At 39.0% G+C, this 19,948-nt stretch overlaps 2 protein-coding genes across 4 annotated transcripts; one reads left to right on the forward strand and one right to left on the reverse strand.

The window, feature by feature from the left end:
* Positions 1-275: 275 nt before the first annotated feature.
* On the forward strand, positions 276-5,064 carry cyp19a1b (cytochrome P450, family 19, subfamily A, polypeptide 1b). Of its 2 annotated transcripts, none has more exons than XM_083546390.1 (10): positions 276-569; positions 735-1,367; positions 1,490-1,640; positions 1,766-1,920; positions 2,014-2,190; positions 2,297-2,411; positions 2,505-2,616; positions 3,209-3,371; positions 3,643-3,887; positions 4,198-5,064. In XM_083546390.1, the coding sequence occupies exons 2-10, from the start codon at positions 1,232-1,234 to the stop codon at positions 4,465-4,467; spliced, it is 1,524 nt and encodes a 507-aa protein (XP_083402516.1). In that variant the 5' UTR covers positions 276-569; positions 735-1,231; the 3' UTR covers positions 4,468-5,064. The 2 variants fall into 2 exon arrangements, with proteins under 2 accessions (XP_083402516.1, XP_083402515.1); XM_083546389.1 differs by having other exon boundaries at positions 280-569; positions 1,178-1,367.
* ap4e1 (adaptor related protein complex 4 subunit epsilon 1) lies at positions 4,858-18,846 on the reverse strand. 2 transcript variants are annotated; one of them, XR_014534284.1, is made up of 22 exons: positions 18,545-18,846; positions 18,391-18,462; positions 18,166-18,289; positions 17,996-18,069; positions 15,916-16,037; positions 15,662-15,821; positions 15,363-15,529; positions 14,892-14,965; positions 14,666-14,788; positions 14,375-14,484; positions 13,645-13,784; positions 12,799-12,911; positions 12,596-12,714; positions 11,509-11,805; positions 10,954-11,065; positions 10,651-10,789; positions 10,206-10,473; positions 8,497-9,048; positions 8,035-8,225; positions 5,744-5,904; positions 5,273-5,583; positions 4,858-5,228 (listed from the first exon to the last, which is right to left on the reverse strand). XR_014534284.1 is itself a non-coding variant. In XM_083546209.1 (21 exons), exons 1-21 carry the CDS (start codon positions 18,683-18,685, stop codon positions 5,423-5,425), a joined length of 3,420 nt encoding a protein of 1,139 aa, XP_083402335.1. In that variant the 5' UTR covers positions 18,686-18,734; the 3' UTR covers positions 4,858-5,422. The 2 variants fall into 2 exon arrangements, 1 of the variants encoding a protein (XP_083402335.1); XM_083546209.1 differs by having other exon boundaries at positions 4,858-5,583; positions 18,545-18,734.
* Positions 18,847-19,948: the final 1,102 nt, after the last annotated feature.

The raw sequence follows: 19,948 nt of genomic DNA on the forward strand, positions 1-19,948 counted from the left end.
CAACAAGCATCAGTGCAGTAATTGGTTCCTGTCCTCTTGTCCTTTAAGAGATAAAAGCTCCATTCATTCATGTAGTGCTCGGTCAGGCTGACCTGGCTCCTTAAAAGCCCTTTTCAGATGATGGATTAAAAAGAGTATAGAACAAAGACCATTTTAAAATAAATTAATAAAATAAATAAAATAAATAAACAATTCAAATACCAAGAAGGTGAAAAGTGCACCAGAAATATGATGCGTGCAACACTGACCCTTTTTTCCCATTATTTTTTCACGTTTTCCCTTTTTCATGTTGTTCAAATCTGGACAAGAGAAAAAACTCTGGATTTCCAATGGCTCTTCACACACACAAGTACGGCCTGTATCTAAGCAACAGACAGATTTAAAAGGCTTGCAAACCCCCTTTTTTTGCCAGTCCTGAAAAAAAGTGATCTAAAACCAATCAGGTTTAAAATGAGGAGAGCCTGCAAACTTCAGCCAGACTCACAGCAGACGGTATAGAGAGGCGCAAAACCATTGTGCAAATCTAAAACCTCTGGAGGATTTTTCATCTTCCATCTAAAAAGAAAGATGTGAGTATATAAATATATATATAACTCTATTGACTTCGATCTTAGACTTATTTTGTGCAATTCGACAAAGAAATTAACGTATTTCCAGGAATTGCAATTATGTATTAGGTATCAAACTCTGCAGCACTGACAAATGTTCTTCCCTGAAATTACTTCCCCTTTTAGAAAGGGAAGCTTGTGGGCTTCATCCCTAGACTTTCTAGCGCAGGTGAAGGAGATTAAGGCTTTATCACTTTGGTTATGACATGTCTTTTTATCAAACACTTTTGCATAAAACCTTCTCCACCAGAGCAAGGCCTCATATTGCATGTTTCAGACAGATTTTCTTTCCCCCCATCAGGATTGTTTTGACTGGTCCTATAACACAACACCTTTGATTTGAAGGACTTTATAAATTTAATGGCTGCCTGCCAAATCTTTCAAATTCCCCTTCTTTTCAAGGACCACCTCATGTGCTGTCAAGGCAGAGGACATTAATATAAGCCAGAAAAGTAAAAGAGAGAGAAATACAGGTCTTACAGTGATGCTGAAAATCTTTCGGATTTCTCATTAGCGGTCCATCACTAACTGACCCATTGTTGTTTTGGGGTTTTTTTTTCTCTCCAAAGTGTGAGGAGCTTTTTGGATCTGCCGGTTTAAGCGCATCTTCGCGGAGTGTCAGGATGGAGTTACAGAACATATCTGACATCATGACTGCAGTGGATTTTAGCGGCTTGGGAGTCTTCCCAGCATTACTTTTGCTTTTACTACTAATTTTACTCACAGCCTACAACCGAGGAAACAAATCTATCTTACCAGGTGAGTTGAAACGTGTCTTCTTTAGTGAGCATACAGACACTAAATCTTTATATATAGAGTCAATCTGGGCAACATAGCACATGTAATGCAATGGAACTTGCTAATGTCTGGTTTTCTCCCAGGTCCCTACTGGTTACTGGGTCTGGGCCCCATTCTAAGCTATTCTAGGTTTTTGTGGATGGGCATTGGTACAGCCAGTAATTATTATAATAAGAAATATGGTTGCATGACTCGGGTTTGGATCCAGGGAGAGGAAACACTCATTCTGAGCAAGTGAGTTACTCAAGACCGAAAGTAATTTTTTAACTCTACATGAGTATGGTAAACAAAATATTCCACAAAGATAACATTATCTGGACACCTCTGGACACTGAGGATGTGTTAAATTGTGTTTTCAGGGCATCTGCTGTGTACCATGTTCTGAAGAGTAGTAACTATGTTGCCAGATTTGCTAGTAAACGTGGACTGAAGTGCATCGGTATGGATGAACAAGGCCTTATTTTTAACAGCAACATCCCACTTTGGAAAAAGCTACGCACATATTTTGCCAAAGGTGAATAATTTTCCTCGTTTCTGATCACTTGTTTGAAAAACCGAACAAACATAGAATTAGTGCAAAAACCATGTGTGAATGTATGTGCTCCAGCCCTAACAGGCCCTGGTCTGCAGAGGACAGTGGGGGTGTGTGTTAGTGCCACGAATAAGCACTTGGGTGTCCTGCATGATTTCACAGATTCCTCAGGCCATGTGGATGCTCTGAACTTCCTACGCTGTGTAGTGGTTGACATCTCCAACAGACTCTTCCTCCGAATTCCTATCAATGGTTAGGCCGTTAATGCTACGAATTCTGCTGTACATTGGTGTAAATACCCAGAACTGACTGCAGAAATACAGTATGAATGTACTATGTATATCCACTCTTTTGGCAGAGAAAGACTTGCTACTGAAGATCCACAAATACTTTGATACATGGCAAACAGTGCTCATCCAGCCGGACATTTTTTTCCAATTAAACTGGGTGTTTAAAAAACATCAACATGCAGCGTGGGTTCCCCTAAAGAAATTTGTAACTTTTTATTTCTACATTAATTTATTTGTTTTGAGAGCTACATTCTAACCGGAGTCACTCTTTTGTAGAAAGGAGCTTCAAGAAGAGATGGGGAGGCTCGTGGAGCAAAAGCGTAAAGCCATCAATGCCATGGAAAAGCTGGATGAGGCAGACTTTGCAACCGAGTTAATATTCGCTCAGGTTTGTCTGTGCCACAATTATAGACCACAGCACTTCTTGTATTCTCACTTCTGATTGGTTCAGCTGTTGAGAGTCCTATAAAAGCTCTGACAATCTTTGCAGCTCTGAATCTAATAACAGGTCAATTTTTTTTTTATTTGGTGAAAAGCTTCTATATGATGTTTATTAAGCATTTGCTAAAGGTTGCATCAGCATTTTGGAAATCTTAAAGAAAAAGCTATCAGGCTTCAGACACAGGACCATGTGTTTTGCATTTACAGGTTTTTTGTAACAAGATAAGCTGTATTTTTTGGTCTTATCAACTACAAGAGAAAGAAAAAAGTTAATTATTAAGGAGAAAAGCAACTATGATTGTTAATATTTACTTTTATACTATCTACCATATGTGATAACACTAATACGTTTCCTGAATGTTCCATAGCATTAAATACAATTATAAATGGATGAAAAAGTTGTAACAAGCTATAACAAGTGTGTGTGTTCATGGTATCACATCGTTCCACTGTAAATTATGTATTTATAACAGCATGTTCTGAAATATATTATTCCTTACATAATTGCGATGCTGATGTTGCTTGCGGATCTCCATCAGAATCATGGAGGGATGTCAGAAGACGATGTGAGGCAGTGTGTGTTGGAGATGGTGATTGCCGCACCGGACACTCTGTCCATCAGTCTGTTCTTCATGCTGGTTCTATTGAAGCAGAAGCCAGCAGTAGAGCAGTGTATACTACAGGAAATGCACAATGTGTTGGGTAATTCTCTCAACTCATGGAAGTCAACCAGAAAGCCAGAAGAAATTTAAAAAATAAATTCCTAACAAATAATGTTAATTGCCTAGTTCCTTTTTTCCCTGGTAATTCTAGCATGAGTTATGATTTTATAAAATACTCACTTGGCATTTATTCACACACCAAACTAATTCAATACTAAATCAATTACATTGTCTGCTTATAGGACACATGTGCATATAAATACAGGATTTGTTTTCAAAAACCCAACCAACCAACCTTACCTGTGCTCCAGGTGGGCGAGAGATGGAGCCGTCGGACCTGCAAAAGTTGACAGTGATGGATAGTTTTATAAAGGAGTCTTTGCGATTCCATCCTGTGGTGGACTTCATCATGAGGCGAGCGCTAGAAGACGACGTCATTGAAGGCTTCACTGTAGCCAAAGGGACGAACATCATTCTGAACATTGGCCGGATGCACAAGAGCACAGAGTTCTTTCCCAAAGCTAACGAATTTAGCTTGGAGAACTTTGATAACAATGTAAGTAGGACATACAATATAAGATTGCATTAATGTAGGAAAATAAGAAATGGAAGTGAATAATACGAGAGGAACTGTAGGTTTTTAATACTTTCCACATTTATCTAAACAATATACTACACCAATCAGGCACATTAAGATATTATAACATTATGAGCAGTGAAGTGAATAACACTATCTCTTCATCATGACACCTGTTAGTGGGTGGGATATATTCAGGAAACACAACCCCATATTAGGCAGGTGGTCATAATGTTATGCCTGATCAGTGTGAATCTGATAGTACTGACGTGCACTCCTGATCTTCCAGGTGCCGAGTCGTTTCTTCCAGCCATTTGGCTGTGGGCCACGTGCCTGTGTGGGGAAACACATAGCTATGGTGATGATGAAGGCCATACTGGTGACAGTTCTGTTGCAGTACACCGTGTGTCCCCAGCCTGGATGTACGGTCAGCACCATCAGGCAAACCAACAACCTGTCACAGCAGCCCGTAGAGGAGGACACACACAGCCTAGCCATGAGCTTCATAGCACGCAAACCGAGACCAGAAAAGCAGGAAGCAGCCTCTGGTCTGGAATGAAAAGAGAAGCTGAAATTACTATGATTACGCTGCAACAATTTTTTTTTTTTCTTTCAGTATCCCATGCGAAACTAAACTAACATCATAATCACATACTGGTTTGAAAGTTGTGAATAATTAATAGAACTAAATCAAATTTTTGTTCAAAATGTTTTGTTCGCTTCCTCATCGGGACACAAAACTATATTCTCACAGGTATTACTGTAGTTATAGCATTATGGGATAAAGTGTTAGAGCCTCTCGTTTTAATTTCGAAGTTTTTCAAAATATAACAAACGTTTTCTTGTATAATCCACTCACCTGCTTTAGTGTGTTTTCAGTCAGAAGCCTCGACCTCATTCAAAGGTCAAACAATGTGAAATGGTAACAGAACTCACTCGTCTGCATGTATAGTGTTTTATAAAATATATTTTCTCGACAGCTACAGTATAAAGGAAGACATGGCTTCTCCGTTGATGGTCTTTTATAACAAATACTGCTGTAATTAAAACGGTGACAAATCAAACAGGATATTCAATGTATCAGTTTGAATAGGAAAGAAACTAATAAAAGGATGGAAAGACAGAAATAAATGTTTAAAATATGAAAAACAATAAATATATATATATTTTTTTTCGAAATTCTCTATTAGGTAAGGAACCTCTCAGGAACTGGGTTCAATTAGAAAAACAATACCATTAGTATTATAAAGCATTTCATTAAAGAAGAAAGACAGAAATTACATATATTGCTTTACAGTCAGTCATCATTTCAAGAAAGATCTAAACACGTCCACACACACACACACACACACACACACACACACACACACACACACACACACACACACACACACACACACACACACACACACACATATACGCAGGCTTCATCATTCCTAATCTTCACTCATACTCAATAACAGAAGGATTGTAAGACATTTCAGTTATTAACAGATGCATAGAGTTGCTGAGCCTCAGGGTTCTTGCAGGACTCTCTGGCAGTGATAGAGGAGACAGTCTGGGAAAGCAGGCAGAGGAGAACGCAGCCGTACAGCCAGAGAGGCACCGTGTACACGACAGTGCATGAGACAGGGGGCGCCATTCAGCAAACGACAGGCCACGATGCCCTCCGAACCTAAACATAACACATCCTGTTAAGCACTGGAAAATACTAGCTAATATATACTAGCTAATACGGACAATACGAGACAACCTTTACAATTAATATGGAACAAAAAATCTCTAGTCAGTAGATGCATAGTCAGATATTTAAAACAGTAATGAACTCCTCTTACCGATGATGTGCACCGTGTGTATTCGGAGGTTTTCCTGAAGAGCATTAAGGGTGGTTATAAGAGGACTTTCAGTGCCTGTTAGTAGTTTTAGGTTCTGCTTCACATCATTAGAGAAGGAAAGCCACAATTTCCCATACTCCTCTGTGCTCAGCATCAGCGGCCTGTTGGAAAAAAGCTTTATATAGATTTAAATAATTTTTTACACCACAGTTTTCCTCCGGATTCTTATATACAGTGTATTAAAAAACTCAATTACATAGAACAAAATCGAGCCCAGTGGATTTGAGAATTTTTATGCCATTTTACATTTTAGAGGGGGGTGGATTTTTAAGCCTCACCAATCCTTCAAGTTTAAAAATGTCCAATTTATTGAAATATCGTGTTCTGAATCCATAACATTAAATAGCTCCAAAATTGTGTTCGGTATTCTGAGTTGCTTTAATTGTTTGTTTGTTTGTGGTTCCTTTTAGTGTAATTACTTTATTTTCAATAGAGAAAACCATGAATTTCTGTTTGAGTCTTTAGCAATAAATAGAGACTGCAGAATAGAATGCATATACCGTAATTTCCGGACTATAAAGCGCACCCATATATAAGCCGCACCCACTGAATTTTACAAATATTTTTATTTTGAACACATGTCTACACTGAAACTAATGAACTTTACACAGGCTTTAACGAAAGACATGTTACAAAATATGTTGCGCTTCCTTTAGGAGCATAGCGGTATTTTGGGAATAGCCTGCCACTGGATTTTGCCGGTATTACTGCATGTGCTGCAGGGATTATGTGTTTATTATTTTCTGATGATGATTTCTAAGTTTCTTTGACTAACCCGTAACGCTGTTGCCAAGAAAAATAAAAAAGCATTTTTTGCGTTTTTCAGTTTTTTGGCTTGAAGTTTGTGAAACCGGGAAAAACCCAGGAAAAATTCATAAATAACCCGCTTCGTTGTTCAAGCCGCGGGGTTCAAAACGTGGGAAGTAAGTAGCGGCTTATAGTCCGAAAAATACGGTAAACACGCTGTTCTGAACATCTCATTCCACATTTAGTCCCCATCTGCTATTAGTACATCTTCCACTCTTCTGGGAAGATGTTCCACTAGTTTTTAAAGTGTGCTGGTGGAGATTTGCGTTCATTCAGACACAATGGTGTTAATAAAGTGAGGTACTGATGTAGCTGAGGTGAAGAGGCCGGGGGTGTAGTCAGCATTTTAATTCATCCTGAATGTGTTCAATAGGGTTGAGGTTTGATCTCTACAGCAGGCCACTTTCAGAGATTCTACTCCAAACCATGTAAAGCTGTAGATGTATATCAAAATCCAAAACTACATGGCCCTGTGTGAAAAAGTGTTTGCCCCCTAATTGGCAATAACTGGTTTTTAACTAATTTTTGTTTTCCCTCAATAATAAAAACCTTTATTTAAAAACTGCATGTTGTGTTCACTTGTGTTCTCTTTTACTAATATTTAAATTAGTTTGATGATCTGAAATATTAAAGTGTGACAAACATGCAAAAAAAAAAAAAAAGAACTCAGTAAAGTCTCATAGTACAGTACAATATAGTTTTCACACCACTGTATATAAACTTATGTATATAAAATTATATATAGACAAGTCATAACTTTGTGGACACTGATCAGGCATAACATTATGACCACCTGCCTAATATTGTGTTGGTCCCCTTTTGGACCAAAACAGTTCTGACCCATCAATCATTAACACCATAACTTCTTCAGCAATTTGAGCTACAGAAGCTCGTCGGTTGGCTCGGACCACAAGGACCAGCCTTCACTCCTCACACGCATCAATGTCCATGACCCTGTTGCCGGTTCACCACTGTTCCTTCCTTGGACCACTTTTGATAGATACTGAGCACTGCAGACCGGGAAACCCCACAAGAGCCGCAGTTTTGGAGATGCCCTGACCCAGTCGTCTAGACATCACAATTTGGCCCTCGTCCAACCCGCTCAAATCCTTACGATCGCCCATTTTTCCTGCTTCTAACACATCAACTTTGAGGAAAAAATATATACTTGCTGCCAAATAATATCCCACCCATTAACAGGTGCCATGATGAAGAGATAATCAGTGTTGTTCACTTCACCGCTCATAATGTTATAAATGATATACATATATTTATCTATACCATTTTTCACATTCTTTAATCAGCACCAGTAATAATATATAATAACAAAGTTCAGACAACTTATTTTTAAATAATTGGAGATATCAAGTTTGATTTATGGTGGGTAACTATGAGAAGAACATTCTGGTGCATGCAGATCGTACCTTATAAAGTCAGTAGTGGAGAGTTTACCAGAGAACTGCAGAGTGTGCAAATGTCCAGACTGTGTTTGGTACAACACTGCTCCTTTGAAGGTCACTTGAATGTGAGGTCTTTCCATCAGAAGAGTGTAACGACACACTGAGGAATCTCTGCCCTCCAGACACTCGATCACATTTCCTCTTAGGCTCGTCATCTTTAGGAAGAATGGTTTGAAAAACATTAATGTGTTAGATATTTGGTGGATTTAATTTTAAAAATGTCTAATTTAATTTTCCCCATTAGAGGGGGCTGTCCCACACTGTGAGAACCACTGGCATATATCCATTATTTTGAAAAGAATACAACAGGATAGTGGAATTGCAATGTTTCTAAACACATGGTCCAATCAAACGATTACTACCAGATTGCTGTCCTCGATAAAAAAAAAAATTAAAAAAAAATCACAGGTCACTATGAAATGTTACCTCCAGCTCCTCGCAGCTCAGTTCAACAGTGACATCGCAGAGTGGCGTCTCTGTAGTGTTGCAAATGAACAGCGCAAGCAGCAGGGCATTGTCTTTGTACACGCGGCAGCAAGAGATGGACAGGTGGGGGTCAGAAGTCAAGGTTATAATGTCAGAGTGAGGCAGGTCATCCAGTTCAGATGGTAACTTCAGAACGACGAGATCAGAACAGCCGTTTTGAGGCACTACTAAGGCTTCTTCTGCTAAAGCGTTAGGTCTAATCATCAGCATATCCACAGTGCACACTTCCCTTTCACCCAGACCATTAGCGGTCTCGCTGGACTGCGTGGAATCACAGCTGCCGTTAACCGTAGTGGACGTCAGGGTGTGATTTGAGTTCTGTACGTGTGTAACCTGCTCCTCGTCCAGCAAGCCATCGTATAAGGCGTCTGTCCTGCGCCGGGAAGAGTGTGAGGAGCTCGTAGATGCCTCACTGGTGCTCGACGATGATGCTGATCCGTGCTGCCTGTGTTTTCTTCTGAATCGTGGAGCAGAAGCCTCAGTTTTCTCCAACTGGCACAGAGGAAACATTAATAGTTATATGTAATGCAAACACCTTAGAGTCTCTAATCTCCTTCAGGTTGCATCTCCTACATAGAACATAGTCCACTTGTGTGCACTTTCCATACGTCAGACTCCAATCAAGTTGCAGAAACATCTGGATGATTAGTGGAAACTTAATTTTAAATGTCATGGTAAAGGCTGTGAATACTAATGTACATGTAATTATTTTGGATTTTTACTTTTAATACATTGCAAAAATTTAAAACAAACGTATTTCATGTTGTCATTATGTGGTATTGTTTGTAAAATATTAAGGAAAATAATTTGGAATAAGGCTGTAAGATAACATAATGTGGAAAAAGTGAAGCGCTGTGAATACTTTCCAGATGTGCTGTACATCCGACTGTATAGAAACACCTGATGATGTTTTCTCCTTTTTCGAACATCTCCATTAGTGTACAACTTTCCAAGAGGTTTTAAAGTGGTAAATAATGACAAGTAGTAAAATACTTCCAACATTTTTTCAGATTCATTTAAATAAATAAATTAATTCATTTATTTTTAATTTGTGACATCTTCCCCCTTTACAGTCTGGTCTTTTATGCACGAGACCCAGAGATTTCAAATTCTGAATATAGTGCAAAGTGACAACATTGCAAGAAACCAAACACATTTTTTTTTTGCCCAGAAAGTTTCTGTTATTCCTGAAGATTATATTTATAGCATTCGGCAGACACCTTTATCCAGAGCATCTTAGAATTATCTCGATACACCTGAGCAGCTGAGGGTTAGGGGCCTTGCTCAAGGGCCCAGCAATGGCACTTTGGTGGTGCTGGGATTTGAACTCACAACCTTCCAATGAGGAGTCCATAATTATTCATATTTAGAAACAATTTAGCCATACTGTCCATTAGTAAAAGTAATTTAATTCGGAAAAAATATCTGGATATTAATTAATTAATGGCGGGGAATATTTTGAGCTCCACCCCCATCCATTTTCTGGCTCAGCTGACATTGGCAGGAATGATTGAGGAGTGAATGAGGAATTTCAGAAGAGGTACCTAAACATTATGTTCCCACTGCCAGGTGGTTTGTATCCACTAAACTGACCCAAGTCATGCTGTACGGTCTGGCAGAAAAAAATATTTTATTTACTATAAACCCACCAGAGATGTGGAGCTTTGAGATCCCAGTCCAACAAACAGAGATGATGCCAGCTGCTGCTTCTCCTGGTCCATATGTGAAGGCTCAGGCTTGGGATAGTGATTAAGCTCGGGCTGGGAAGCATCTGTTGCAGCTACTTCCTGGTTGGATGACTGGTGTACAGTGTTCGGTGTGTCTACTACTGCTGAGGTTTCAGAAGACTCTTTCTGGAGCAGATAACCCTCCTTCCCCCACACTCTCTTCACACCCTCCAATATGAGTGTGCTTGCTCTGTAAACATGCAACACTTCCATCACATGAAAGCCAACACTTACATTGGTGTAAGTATAAATGTTACAGTAAATGTGATTGAAATGCATAAATATAAGATATTTCTGTATGCATGAATACAGAATGAACCACAAGCTGAAACGTCATTGAATTACAGTAAAGGTCTTTTTGTCTTACCCTATCCTAAGCGCCGGTTCGGTGCTGTTACCAGAGAGACCAGAGCTCATAGAGAGAACGGTTGGGGACTGTCTGTCCATGAGCGTGCATGAGGACATGCTCACAGGAAGAGACAGTCCATACGGCTCTAAACTTAGTGCTGAGGAAAAAAAAAAAAAGAAAATCTTGTCAGGGACACTCTTATTCTCCATCAAAAGATATTCATAGGATTTATTTCCTTTTCCCACACATTCCACAAAGAGGGGAAGAGCAAACTGGGACAAGACAGAGATCATAAAAAAATAATTTTAAGAACAACAGTACCTCTCTGTTGACTCAGCTCTTCCTGTCTCTGATGAGGGGGTTTATACGGAGCAGCTCCTGCAGCTAGAGCTTCAGATACAAAGCCATCCAGAAATGAGAGAGAGGAGTCCACCTGTCACACACACACACACACACACACACACACACACACACACACACACACACACACACACACACACACACCTTAAATGAATAATTTATAAATAAACAATAATGACTACATTTATATCACACTTTTTAATGGAATAATAAATAAATAAATAAATAAAATGTTAAAAAAGTGAATGCAAAAGTAATAGTAATAAAAAAATAAAAGTGTGTATGTGTGTGTGTCTAAGCAAAAAAAAATACACACATTTATAATGAACAATTAATTTTTTATAGAATAAATTTTTTTATTGCATTTAATAACTAGGTTTCAAAAGTGAAAAATTGAATTTAATTCATTATATTCAAAAATTGGAATAACAGAATATAATAACATGCTGAAATGAAAAATGGATCTGAATGTGTTTTCATTAATCTGGTAATGTAATTCGAATAGCTTTTCCTCACCTGCATGCTGTCCCTGAACTGGTGCAGTAACCGAGCGTGGAGCTGCGAGTCCCGGCTGAGGCCCTGCAGCTCATTAGCCTGCTGGCGCAGCACTGTGTCCAGAGAGGAAGCCAAGCTCTCCGTCAGCTCCAGTACCAGCTCAGCAGATCCAGAGCTCTGACACAGCTTAGTGAGGGCACCCAGCACCCAGCTTCTGGTCTCTGAGCTCACTCCTCTCTGCTCTAACAACTTCTTCAGGAGCACTATGACCTCACACTGGTCCAGGCCTTCTCTCATGCAGGAGTATTCTCCAAGCACCTTGTAGGAAAAACAAGAAAAAAATGGGTTACTTTTCTCCTTGGTTTCAATTGAAAGTTCCCCAAATGTTCTTTGGGTGGTTAAGAAGACAGAAGGAGATATAGAAAGATAGAATGAGCTGGGTGTGGTAGCTGATATACTTCATTACAGTTCAGCTCATTGAGGTGATAAATGACATCACATTATCTCTGAAAAATACACCTCAACACTGATGCATGATATATAATGTTAATTCGGTGCCACACAGATAAAGATGAGTTCCCATTTGAGTCTGGTTCCTCTCGAGGTTTCTTCCTTATACCATCTCAGAGAGTTTTTCCTTGCCACAGTCGCCACTGGCTCGCTCATTAGATATAAACTTATAAGGAACTAACTTATAGGCACTAAACTTTTCACACCGTCATAAGCTTGTTATCTCTGTAAAGCTGCTGGGGGACAATGTCCAATGTTAAAATGCTATACTAATAAAATTAATTTGGACTTTGTTATTGAAATTACCAGTACAATGCATTCACATATCCATTAATAAATAACTTACTTGAAACTGCCTTCCTGTGCAGGAGCTTTTCTTTCTTTTTTTTATTTTATGAAAAGTTTTACGTGAAGTCATGCTTGAAGCAACTTTTCCCCCAATTATAAATATTTGTAGCATTTTTTATGTATATAAAAGGGTATTGATAATAGCTAATATTCAAAGTTTTAAGAAAAATTTAATATGCTGTCATGGCATTTACAATAGGAATGCAAGCAGTGTGTGTGTGTGTGTGTGTGTGTGTGTGTGTGCACCCACCCAGCTAATGACTTGTAGGAAGCACTGGGGCAGGTGAGAACAGTCACCCTTCAGGACTGCTATATACAAGTCCACTGCATATAGCTTAAGCTGCCGGTCGTCCTCTTCTGCATCCGAGCCTGAAACACAAATCAAATCAGGACACTTTCCATGCTATTTGTTATTCCAATAAGCGTTTAGAACTTTACTATATGAAGTTTTACCCTCTATGAGCAGCTTGAGGAAGTTGTTGGGAATATCCGGCTTCATGAAGTCACCGCCGAGAGAGAACACTTCATTCATTGTCTGAATGAACCACTCGTTGTCTGGAGCATACGTATAACTCTATTATAGGAAAATTTACAAAATAAAACGGAAAAAAATCTAGTAGAAAGCCTGCTTAGTAAATGATTAATAATTTGTGTGCACAAATATTTTCTTAAGTAATATGAGAAAAAATTTATTTGTTCTAACTAATAGAAAAAAAATACTCCTATATGTAGGAAAATAATTGGTACCACTTAGAATAATGTAAAAAATACAGGTTGCCTTCCACTTATGATGGAGATATGTTACGACGACCACATCGTAAAAAATATCGAAAGTCGAAGATGGTGCTATGACTGTGACACTCCTGCTTCATGCTGATTCATAATTTACATTTTCTGCTCTAAACTGAAAACTTTACTCAGTCAACCGCTAGCGAGGGTGGGGCATCTCACAGGACGAGAGATACACTCATCCCAGCTGCGTGTCCAACGTATCGTACATCAGCACAAAAGATCCAGATGTTTGTGGACACTGCAAGCGTTCTCTCCAGCAAAGAGTCATAAAATATCAATTGTAGGAGTGCCAATTATTCTGAAATCAACATAAAAAAAAAAAAAAAAACCATTCAAATAAAAAGAGTCAGTAGTGAAAATTCTCAGTAGGTGCAGTTCTTTTTTTTTTTTTTACTTAATTTCTGCACATTTTCATGATTACAATCCAGAAGGCGACGGTACACCCGCATGTAATGCGTGCATTACAATAGAAATAGAAGGCAACATCATGAGTCAATAAAAGGATATTTTTCAGCCAACTCAGCCACTTTTCCCACAAGATCGACGATGGTGTAGCTATCGTCACAAAGCCGGAGGAATCGCAACATTTTCTCTACGATCACAGTGACGTTTTGGGCATTCGTTATCCTGAAGAGCAGCTCTAAGGTCTGAGATGTGAGAAAAAAAAGCAGGAGGAGGAGGAATTAAATAAACAATGTCTTTGTACTTTTGATTCCTGCCTTTCCAAAGACCAAAATATAACCAGTTCTGGTGAATTTCTTTGCTAATACTAGGTTATGTTTAACCTTACATTGCAAAATGAGCTGAATGAAGGAAATTCTTTACTATTCATTTGTCAGATGTTTATCCAGACCTTCGTAAACATGAATGTTATAAAATTGAACCTTTATAGTTGAACACTTCCATGCTACAACACAAATTTTAAATAATATAATGAACCTGAGACACAAAACTGACCAGATGTTCATTTAAAAGATTGGATATCTCTGTACCCTTCTGCCTACACTGTAATAAAGCTCTCAAATTTGGTGAAGGAAACTCAATTCTTTTATCTGTGAGTCTTGGGTTATTATTATGTATTGAAAAGTTAATACAAGTTACTAAAATGAAGCGGGACTAGACATTTAAACAATATATTTTTTTTTTACCATCACCCCAAATCCGAGAGTTTAATATGAGGTTTACTTTGAAATCTTTTTTTTTTAAGAATTTTCCAATGTAGTTTTGCTTCCTTCACCTCTCTCTTGATGATGAGATCCGAATGATCCAAACATTCTATAATAGTCATCTGGTGCTGCAGAGCGAGGTTGGCGTCATACTGAACCACGTATGTTAATGCCTTCAACCCTGTATCAAAGAAAGAAAGAAAGAAAGAAAGAAAGAAAGAAAGAAAGAAAGAAAGAAAGGAAGGAAGGAAGGAAGGAAGGAAGGAAGGAAGGAAGGAAGGAAGGAAGAAAGCATGTAATGAGTAGGTTTTAACAGCTCTTAAATATATGAGACAGTCAAACAAGAGAGGTATGCACTTTACCCAGGTACTTCAGGTTGATCTTCGGAGAGAGCACGAAGTTTCCTATGCACCTCGCTGCTTTTTCCAGCAGCTCGGCTTTAGGGTATACGGTATAGATCGCCTTCACGCACTCGTACAGAATTGCTGACAAAACATATGATGGGTCAAATCAAGGCATGTCAAATACTAACCGAACAATAATAAAACACATTCAAAAAAAAAAAATAAATAAAAAGTAAACCCATACCATAAGTAATGTTGTGGTTCAGTTCGGCTCGTCGCAGAGACTCGTCTAACACCTCGTACATCAGCTCACTCGCGCTAGGAGCGTAAAAAGCATCATCAAGCTACAAAAGACAAACAGCTAGGAAGCATATTCATAAATAACCACAATGGAGTATGTTAAGGGATGTGATATAGCTTAAAGCGTGCAGCATTTTTTGTATAAGAACACGAACCTGCAGTAGAAAAGGTGGATATGCTCGTTCTGATACGTTACCGTATCTATAGTAACAGCACATGTACAGCGACTTGTATGGTGGACGTTGCACATGATATTATATATAATTATATTATATATAAACATTTTTTAACTGTATTATCAAAAACATCCTCTACAATGATATCAATCCAACCATGTAGTATTGGGGGGGGTCCCAATACTTTTGCCCATGCATCATATCATTACGTTTAGACTTTGTCTAGTTCTAACGTGTACCTTTGGTCCTCTTTCCCCAGCAGAGACAGGATACGGAGCAGTTGGATCTGCAGCCATGGTGCAGGGACACCGTGGTAGTTAAAGTCAAGTGGTAGCTTCCCTCCAACCACCTGCCTCAAGATGGTTACAAAGCTGCTCGTCAGCTCCTTGTAATTGTCGGGGTTCTCCTGTTAAAAATAGAGACGTCTATCATGCATACTGCAGAAAATCATATTATTATTATTATTATTATTTTAAAATCTAGTTAAGTGTTTCTTTTATATGGAGATATCAAAGAAATCCTGGGATGTAGTGAAGACCTTTATCAACCGCAAGTAGATGTGTAAAGAGGACATCATGACTCCTGGATCTTTGTCACACAAGGCTTTCCGAAACTTGCTGTGAATATGCTGCACTTGATTCGGGGCGATCAGGTAGAACTTGTACAAAGCAAGCACTGCTTTCTGCCGTATGATTTCCCTTTAAAAAAAACAAGTAGAGCGCATGACAGACATGAGCAAGCAAATAAATATGTGATTCAGTTCCATTGGATCTGATTGATTCTTGATCTTACTTTTGATGAGACAGCTTCTCTTCTACCAGGGGCAGAATGGACGGGATCATGTCTTTGGGAAATATCTGACTTACAACAGTCAGAGCCATGCAGACCTCAATGAGGTTAGTGCTTTGAAGATCCTGTAAATGACGAGTTTTGCCTTGAGAAGCCTTATTTATCTTATTTATCTACAATTTTATAGCAAGTATCATTATTATGATCAGACATTAACATTCTTTCAAATCTAAGCGTTGAAAAGAATCCTGTTCATAAATGCTGAATCTTTGTGTTGTTTTAATGACATTCAATAAAAAATTTTATTGTTGGCCTTAGAAATGTCTTCACCTATTAATGTGTGACATTATTTGCTATATTATATCGTACAAAGAGCTTTCAAACTAAAAACCTGGCCTTGGCTATTATTTTGCTGACTTTGGAGTTCTATTTCTGCTACAAAGATCATTTTGTTACATTTTCACAGATTCCTAGGTCAGACACTTAGTTTAAAAAAATGAAAAAATTAAAAAATAAAAAAAATAAATAAATAAAGACTAAAAAAAATCCGATATAATTATGCTAAAACTATAGTGCATTTCGTTTACAGTTTTAAGCCTAAAATTATTTACTTTTATACCGACAATAAGTACATTATTTCGCATTGCTGATGATTTAGAAATAAAAATAGATGCCTTTCAGTCAGACGTTTTCTGCATGCTCATTTTTTTATTATATACGGAAACAAATTAAAATGGCAAAGCCAGAATCATGAATTGAATCGCACTGTTCCACCCCTATTAATCTTCTATAGCGCCACATTCGTGATCCTCAGAAAACTTCTGCATGAAATACTACTTTTCTAATATTATTCTGTACTGTATATATTTGTACCGTGTCTCTACTTTATAGTTGCACATTTTTCTCCCAACGCTAAATGCAAAGTTTCTTCTTCTTCTTTTGGCTGCTCCCATTAGGGGGCGCCACAGCGGATCATCCCTCTCCATACTTCCCTGTCCTAGACATCTGACTCTTTCACACAGACTACCTGCATGTCTTCCCTCACCACATCCATAAACCTTCCTCTTTTCCTCCTTCCTGGTGGCTCCATCCTCAGCATTCTCTTACTGATATACCCCATGTCCCTCCCCTGCACATGTCCAAACCATCTCAATCTCGCCTCCCTCATCTTGTCTCCAAAATGTCCTACATGCGCTGTCCCTCTAATAAACTCGTTTCTAATCCTGTCCATTGTCGTCAATCCCAACGAAAACCTCAACATCTTCAGCTCTGCTACCTCCAGCTCCACTTCCTGTCTTTTACTCAATGCCAGATACTCTTCTATCACAAATCACTCCTGCTATCACTCTTCTCCACCCACTCCACCCTGCCTGCACTCTTTTCTTTACTTTCTTTAACACACTCTCCATTACTTTGCACTGTTGACCCCAGGTACCTGAACTCCTCCACCTTCTCCACCTATTCTTCCTGTAACCTCACCACTCCACTGCCCTCCCTCTCATTCACACACAAAGTTTATATATACAAAACCTCGATTCCAAAAAAGTTGGGACTTTTGTGTAAAAATGTCAATAAAAACAACGATTTGCCAATCTCATTACCCCTGTTTTATTCACAGTAGAATATAAAAACATACCAAATCTATAAACTAAAAAATGTAGGTCCTGTAAACGACAAGTTTTGCTTTGAAAGCTATCTGGATATGTCTTTATACGGATGACCAGATTCCACAACATGATCAGTCGCATGATCTGATGCATTTAAAATCATTTGGCGCATCATTAAACGAAAAAACACAACAAAGGACACTGTTGAGCAGTTGAAATCCTGCATCAGACAAATATAAGACAACATTCCTCTCCCAAAACTTCAGCAGCTGATCTCCTCAGTCCCCAAATGTATACAGACAGAAGACGCGATGCTACGCAGTTACTCAACTTTTCTTCAAAACGACCTTATTTTTTCCCTATAATGGAATGTATTCTCATATGCCCACCATGGACAAATAGACAGTCAGACCAGAGGAGCTTCAGATGTTCACCCTCTACATTCTGGTATGTGGTGAAACCAATAACGTACGCACCTTCAATACTGTATTGACCAGCAGTAACAGCAGTTCATGACTTTCATTAAGAAAAAGTGACACTGCAAGGTATCCTGTAATCAGAGATAAAAACAAGCAGAAAAAAAACTAAACATCAGCTTCAAGAAATCATCAAATATCCTGACTAATAAATACCACGTCTCCCGTACCAACTCTCTTCTCCAGTACTGTGCCTTGCTGGGCCAGTTTGATGGCATGGATGTAAGCAAAAGTGGCTTCATATCCGAGCATCTCACAATACATGGCTCTCACCATCAGCTCCCTCATTTGTCTCTGAAAAGGAGAAATAAACAAATCAGATGATCATAGAGAAGAATATTTGATGCCAAACACACAGACAGGGTTAAACTGTATGTAGGGTTAAAAAGCATCACCATTGTAGTATTAGGAGATGAGAGCTGATCTTTAATAGCTGCAAGCTCTTTAGTGATGAGCTTTTCTTCTTCCTGGGAAGCAAAAATGATGAGTTAGGACTGAAGCAGATGACATAAATACACTTAATCACTGGCAGTGTGAAAATAAACTCACATTTTTGGATGTCAGCTCAGTAATGCTTCTGACCAGGTGTCCTAGTTTGGAGGTGGGGGAAAGTTTGGAGGCTCCAGGGTGAGAATCGAGAGACAACAGACCCGGGAGAGCACTGAGGGTCTTCTCAACCACATCACTCATTGCAGGCACGAATTACAAAGCAGCCCTGCTCTCTGGGGAACTTCCGGCTTTCTGCACCAGTTTGTTTCCCCCCAAAAAAACAGATTCCAAAGGTTCATGGAGCAAGTGAACACCAAAAAGAAGAAATGTTTACACCACTGAAACTAACCGCTGGTTTGTTTTCCAAATACCTTCATGTGCCCTATGAAGGTCCACTTCGTAAGACGTGACGTAATGACTTATATCGTGTTCAGATAGTGCCCTAAAGAGGTATTTGTGACGAAACCCTGGTATGACAGCAGAACGCACTGTCACATCCTGTTCCTTCTTCTTCGCTTGTTGAGTGGCGATTTGATAGCAAAATTGTTACTAGCGCCACCTGCTGGATCGTATATTAAAAACACAGCATTCAGCTCGTTTTTTTAATCATCTCTGGTAAATACATACACTGACCAGGTATAACTTAATGGCCACCGATCAGCAATAACATTATGAGCACCTGCCTAACAATGTGTTGGTCCCCCTTTTACTGCAAAAACAGTCCTGACCTGTCGAGCATTACAGCATTAACTTCTTCAGCAATGTGAGCTACAGGAACTCGTCTGTGGAATCGGACCACATGGGCCAGCCTTCATTGCCCACATGCATGTCACCGGTCCACTACTGTTCTCTCCAGATACTCAACACTGCAGAACGAGAACATCCCACAAGAGCTGCAGTTTTGAAGATGTTCTGACCCAGTCGTCTAGACAGCACAATTTGGCCCTTGTCAAACCCGCTCAAATCCTTTTGCTTGCCCATTTTTCCTGCCTTTAACACATCAACTTTGAGGACAAAATGATCACCAAAATTCAAATAAATGTTGGCCAGATTTGGGCCAGTTTTGGTTGGATTTTTTTTATTTATGGCTGACAGTCGGCTGCCCTTTGTCTTACGTATGGCCCAAATCTGGCAAACAGAAGCAGACCACCCAAGTGCCATCATTCCACATGGTATGTGGGCCAGACGAAACTGTCAGGTGTGGGCCGGATTTGGACATCAGGGTCTTTGCTATTTGGGGTGTTATCTACTGTATCATGGAATGGCCTGCCCAGTCACCGCACCTAAATCCTATTGAACTGTTTTGGGATGAGATGGATCGTCAGAAAGCAAATTTTAACTAGTGAAGAACACCATGGCAAAGTATTTCAGCTGAATGTTTGGAAAAAAGAACCGTCTGGATGGCAAATGTGTGAAAAGACGTCTGTACATTTATATATTTGTTTGTTCTAAGTAAATCTTAAC

The sequence above is a fragment of the Silurus aristotelis genome (assembly GCF_946808225.1).
Source record: "Silurus aristotelis genome assembly, chromosome: 7".
In the NCBI taxonomy this organism is placed as follows: Eukaryota; Metazoa; Chordata; class Actinopteri; order Siluriformes; family Siluridae; genus Silurus; species Silurus aristotelis.

Bases quoted from the DNA above. Each gene is read 5' to 3' on its own strand.
- ap4e1 (XM_083546209.1), bottom strand. From the start codon at position 18,685: ATGAGTGATGTGGTTGAGAAGACCCTCAGTGCTCTCCCGGGTCTGTTG. The intron at 14,789-14,891 runs GTATGGGTTTAC...ATGTTTTGTCAG, and splicing joins GAACCACAACATTACTTATG to CAATTCTGTACGAGTGCGTG. The intron at 5,905-8,034 runs GTACGATCTGCA...TTTTTCCAACAG, and splicing joins TCCACTACTGACTTTATAAG to GCCGCTGATGCTGAGCACAG.
- cyp19a1b (XM_083546390.1), top strand. From the start codon at position 1,232: ATGGAGTTACAGAACATATCTGACATCATGACTGCAGTGGATTTTAGC. The intron at 1,368-1,489 runs GTGAGTTGAAAC...GTTTTCTCCCAG, and splicing joins AAACAAATCTATCTTACCAG to GTCCCTACTGGTTACTGGGT. The intron at 2,412-2,504 runs GTGGGTTCCCCT...ACTCTTTTGTAG, and splicing joins AAAAAACATCAACATGCAGC to AAAGGAGCTTCAAGAAGAGA.